The sequence below is a fragment of the Quercus lobata genome, chromosome 10 (genome assembly GCF_001633185.2).
Source record: "Quercus lobata isolate SW786 chromosome 10, ValleyOak3.0 Primary Assembly, whole genome shotgun sequence".
NCBI lineage: Eukaryota > Viridiplantae > Streptophyta > Magnoliopsida > Fagales > Fagaceae > Quercus > Quercus lobata.
The window spans coordinates 64228101-64233844 of record NC_044913.1 but is presented as its reverse complement, the minus strand read 5'-3'; the positions used below and the strand labels follow the sequence as shown (position 1 = coordinate 64233844).

The 5744-nt window shown below is 31.5% G+C and overlaps 1 protein-coding gene across 2 annotated transcripts; it reads right to left on the bottom strand.

Annotated features, from left to right (window-relative positions):
- Positions 1 to 662: 662 nt before the first annotated feature.
- LOC115963212 (probable thiol methyltransferase 2) lies at positions 663 to 3722 on the bottom strand. Of its 2 annotated transcripts, XM_031082143.1 has the most exons (6): positions 3441 to 3722; positions 2979 to 3109; positions 2172 to 2258; positions 1373 to 1473; positions 1195 to 1294; positions 663 to 887 (listed from the first exon to the last, which is right to left on the bottom strand). In XM_031082143.1, exons 1-6 carry the CDS (start codon positions 3682 to 3684, stop codon positions 756 to 758), a joined length of 795 nt encoding a protein of 264 aa, XP_030938003.1. In that variant the 5' UTR covers positions 3685 to 3722; the 3' UTR covers positions 663 to 755. The 2 variants fall into 2 exon arrangements, with proteins under 2 accessions (XP_030938003.1, XP_030938004.1); XM_031082144.1 differs by lacking the exon at positions 663 to 887 and having other exon boundaries at positions 1195 to 1271.
- Positions 3723 to 5744: the final 2022 nt, after the last annotated feature.

The window sequence follows — 5744 nt, the reverse complement described above, 5'->3', positions numbered from 1 at the left end:
TTTGGTGCAGTATAAAATATCCTGGTCAAACTGAAAATATTTTTAAATGCCCACTCCATTTCCAAACTCATTTATCTCCTCCCTCAAAGTATAAGATTGCCAACTTGGTAATTTAGAGTGGAATATCTGTCCACAAAATCAACTTTTAGTGGCGAGTTGCAAAATGCCAAGACAAGTATCTCATTCAGTGAAATTGGACCCATTTTTGAACATTAATTCCTCAAATAAAACATCAATAAAAGCATTAGCAAGGTGTAAGACAATAAAGAGATGCTGTTTAATAACAAGTTGTCAAAAACAATGATGGAAAAACTTCAATAAACAAAATTTCAACAAATCAAAACAATAACACAAAGAATGGCTATTGTATCATTCTCATCGAGACTCTTTTGTGTGTGTGTGTGTTTTAGATTTATCTGTAAGCTAGCAGGCTGTCCCAATGGCTGTTATTACACCTTTGTTGACTTTTCAAAGTGTACCATGTATCTTAGAGAACTTATTATTGTGTGATTAGCATGCTTGATTTTGCAAGCTCTACATTGCAGGTTAGACTCAACTAGGAGAAAATGTTTTGACATACCTTGCGTGGTCCAATAGTCATTTCATTATCCACAATGGATACTGCCCTAAAGCCCATGGTAAGTAATACCTCTTCACAACTGCAAAGATTTAAATTGGTAAGTTTGAAAAAAAAAAGTTGTTAAGTGTAGACAAACATCCATGCAAAAGTTTCTTCAGTGATATCGATACTAGATTCAAACTACCAAGCCTCCCAACCCCCAAGGGAAGGGCCGGCAAAAAAGAAAAAGAGAAAAAAAAAGAAGGTAAATAAGTGTGTACCCTGAAATTGATACTTTGAATGGGGGTCCACCAACATGATCGCTAATCTGCCATCACGAAAAATTTAGTTTCAACAGAGCCATAAGGAAACCATTTTCACAAACATTTATAAATTTTGAAATTTCACTAATTAATCTGAACTTCACTTTAAAAATTGGAAGGTCTCTAAAATTCTAAGGACATGGCTATTGAAAAGAAAAGCAGGCAAGATTGTGGAAAAAGAAAAGAAAAGAAAAGAAGGTAAGATTGTGGAATGTCTAATCAAATATCATATGATAGTGTTTTTCACATGCAAACAAGAATAAACAAAGAGAAAATAAGTGGGAAAAATTATTGAGGAATTAAGATCATTACTGGAAACATTAGTGTTATGAGCTCTCCACCAGGTTTCAATAAATCACGAATTCTCTGTGCCCAAGCCAACCTCATGTCTGGTTCAATGGCACAAAAGAACCTGTAAATTTTCCATTAAAATATGATCATATAGAGATTCTTCTCATGGACAACTAAACCACTATTCATGCCAACTCACATATAATCAAGAATGAGATCAAACAATTCACTTGGATTCCAAGTGAAAAAGTCCGCCATTAAGAAGTTAAAATAACTTGCATTCGGTAATGAGGAAGACAACTGCATTAACATTAGAACAGACTATTAAAATGATAAGTAAAGAAAGAGATGGAAACCTATACCAGGTCACCTCTTTAAACTGTAAAACAATTTAGATTCCATGACTTATTACAAGTTAAAGTCACAAAAATACCAGCTTCTTATGAAATAGTAACTGAATCTATCAGGTTCAACTCTCTATTGGTTGAGGTAATCCCAACGCAAGACATTTGCAAATGATCGCCATAGTAATTGGTCTTTACAGTGCTCTAAATTTTTCTATAACATAAATTTCCTAAGCATCAATTTTAATCTGAAAATGAATAATGGCATGCTTTCAGAAATTAGAACAACCCTGTTATTGTTCCAAATTCAATTTAACAGAGATCACAAGTGTGGTACATCTAATCCCTGTCCTTAATACAACTGAGAGAAGCTGGGGTAACCCAGCTATAGTTCCTAATCCAATTCAGAAATGCTGATTAACAACCAGTTCAGGGAGGCATTCCCAAAAGTTGATAAATGAGACAGTAATGGCCAAATAAACATGGGTGATTCAGTTTTAATATTTCAATTATATCATCATAGCCACATACATGGTTGTTTCTCCAAAGGAAACAGAAAATGAAATGGTAAAAGTAAGAACTTTCAGGTGTCCTTTCTTTCTAAGAGATTGCAAGCCTTAGTGAAGTCATAATTTTCTGACCAACTGCTCTTTCCTCCACTGCTTTCTTAATGGCAATGTCTGATATATCCAATCCAACAACATAGCGTTCAGGGCATGCAACTGCTGCTACATCATAACCCTGCCATATTTGAGCAATTTGTTGTTGGCCACAATAGCAAGCTAAAATGCTAGCGAACAGATAAAGATATAAGAACAGCACATAAATAATGTAACATGCAGACAGGGTAAAGGGGGACTAAAGATATACACTACACCTTGTCTCCTTCTTAGTAATGCTTGATCCAGTAGTAGTTAAAATTCCATGTGTGGGAAAGGAGGAGGGTGGAAAGATACCAAGTGATTGATTTTTGATACAATCGAATAATTGCATCAGGAATTCATTGAACAACTGAATTTTGCTTCAACTTCATACTCAATTGCAGAGAGATTTAATCGTTATTGTTTAATCTTTTGTACTTTTTTTGGGTCCCCCTCACTGGGATGAGATAGATATTATGTCAAATATCGTCTACCATATATTAAGATGTCATTAATGATCATTGAATTAATCTTAAAACAAGAAATTACTTTTAAGTGTCATTATTTTTCTCCACAAATTATAATTTCATCAAACATAGATCACATGTAGATTTTCTACAGGCCCAATTAATCATTGATGATGGATCCTCAAGGGACTAATCTTCGTGATAGAAAATATTGAGATAGAAAACCAAGAAAAAGGAAACAGATACAAATTATTGACATGCAGAGGACTCAAAACTTGCATAAATATATAAGAAATTGAATTAATATGTCAGAAAGTAATATCTTGTGAGTAAGAATGAACCATAGAACTTACACTGCCACAACCAGGGACTAAAGCCCTACCCTTGGGAAGAGCTCCTGTTTGATGAAGATGTACAAGAATTGGTGTCGGTTGTCCTAAATCCCATGGGGTCACACCTTGCTCCCAACTCTTTTCCCAACCATCTGATATGAGTTAGCATACAACAAAATGAGTAGTGAACAACCACACAAATAACATTCCATCCATAGTACAATCTGAGTGTGTGCAATTTTCACATTTCTGCCATATTATGAGACATATTAATAACATTGATACAAACATAAACTTATAACTGAACCAAGTCATTTTCATGTTCTTAGGACCCATTACAATAGAAATACAAAGTTAATACAAGAAAGAACCAAAAACCAACAGAAAAAATCACATCTTTTAAACAAAGTCGGCATACCCATTTGACAAAACCATCTTAAAAAACCCAAAAAAAGAAAGAAAAATGTTGTTTTTGGTTGGTACCAGTAGATTCCATGTGTACGAGTTGTTGAAGCTTATCAACACGGGGGTTGTTTAATCTTGTGGTGCTCTCCACAGCTACACTCTTTTGATTTTCATCTCTTTTCTCCATCCTCCTCAGTTTCGAACCATGAATCCTAGCGTTTGTGGACGAAACGGTCCGTATGATTGATGGCGGGTTCCGAAACGGGATGAGGGCCGTGGCGTATGTGTGAGCCAGAAAACGTGAGCGTGAGAGGGATTGCATTGCATAATGCCCAAATTGAGAAACTCCTCTTTCTTCCCTTTCCTATCCATGCCAAGTCCATAGTCCATAATCCATACCCAAGTGAAATAAACACACCCAAGCCCACTTGAGATTTTTTTTTTTTTAAATACAAATTACAACTTATCCACATGTGGTTTAGTTGAAATTTAAATTGCTTATTTATGATTTGAAATTTGTACTTTACCCACTTGAAGTTATCTTAGTTAGATTTCCTTAACCCAACTCGGTTAAAAACATGACTTAATATGTAATTTTGCTTATATTTTATGTCTCTCTTCTCAAAAAAAAAAAATACAAATACAAATACAAATACAAGATCAAATAAAATAAAAAAGAATCTAGCAGAACACTAGCATCATGGGATTTCAAACCACATGTAAATAACTTAAATTTCGGTTAGATCTCATGTGGGTGGAGTGTCAAACTTTAAATTACAGGTAAGCAACTTAAATTTCAGCCAAACCATTAAAGTAAGTTGTAATTTGCCATTTTTTTTATTGGTCCAATAGTATCTCTTAAATTGAATGGGGATACGTGCATGGAATCGTTCAAATCAATTATAATTTTACGTTCAAGATCTTAGCATACAAATTATCTTAATAGAAACAATATAAAAAATATGCTCTTTAATTCAAAGAAAAAGTAATTGAATAAATCTAAACAATTTAAGTTGTATAGAAAGCTAACAAAAGCAAAATTCAATTTTGAATCTAATTAAATTTTCTCTAAGTATTGGTATATATATATATATATAGGTTTTTTTTATAGTCTATTTATATTGAACTCCTCGTTTTCAACATTAAATTAATTCACTTAGCACAGAAATTAAAAAAACTTACATTAAACGAGACACATGGTACAAAATTAAACTCTAATTGAATTCCAATTTTTACATTGAATTAACTAACTTGACATAAAATTTAAAAACTTAATATTAAATAGGACACGTAGCGCAAAATTAGACTCTAATTAAATTATAATTTGAAATCTAATTGGATTTTCTCTTAGTTTTACCTATATATATATATATACTAGTACATAGCCCAATGCATATGCATGGGTACAATTAAAATAAATTACAATTATATAATTCAAAATAAACTTTTCTTTTTGAGAGGTTCAAATTATATATGGTACCAACTTACACTTTTTTAAATTATACATTTCTAAAATATGGAATGGTTTTTCATTTGTGTATATATATATATATATATATATATATAAAATTTAGAATTTAATTGGTTTTAACTCTTCATTTTTTGCACTAAATAATTTACTTGCCGCAAAAATTAAAAACTTAGATGGACACGAGGCGAAAAATTGGATTTCAATTTAAATCCAATTTAGAATTTAATTAAATTTGGGTTTTTTGATTTTTATACTTAATAATTCACTTGGCACTAAATTAAAAATTAAATGGGACAAGTGACGCAAATTTGATAATCAAATTAAAATTTAATTGGATTTTCTCTAAGCTTTAGCTATTAATATATGCTAGTGTATAATCCGTGTGTATGCACGGTACAATTAAAAACAACACAATTACACATATATGAATTCAAATTATACATTGTTTAAGTCATAGATATATACATGAATTTTACTCTTTCTTTATTCTTTATAATTTTATTTTATTTTATTTTTAGAATATACACATGAGTTTACTCTTTCTTATTGAGTTTTTTTTTTTTTTAATGGTTTATTTAAATTAGACTCTTTGTCTATTACACAACATTAACTCACTTAGAAATTTAAAATATATACACACACACACACACACACACAAGTTTACTCTTTTTTATTGATTTTTTTTTTTTTTTGTGTTTATTTATATTAGACTATTCGTCTTTTACACAACCTTAACTCACCTAGAAATTTAATACATATATATATAGAGGACACCTGGCGTAAAATTAAATAACAATTAGAATCTGTAAGGACTGAATTTAGATTGGATCTAGTTTAGGATTGGGTTTTAGCCCAACAAACCCAAACAATGAATTTGTAGAGCGTGGATGAAAGAATTAGATCTACTCTAG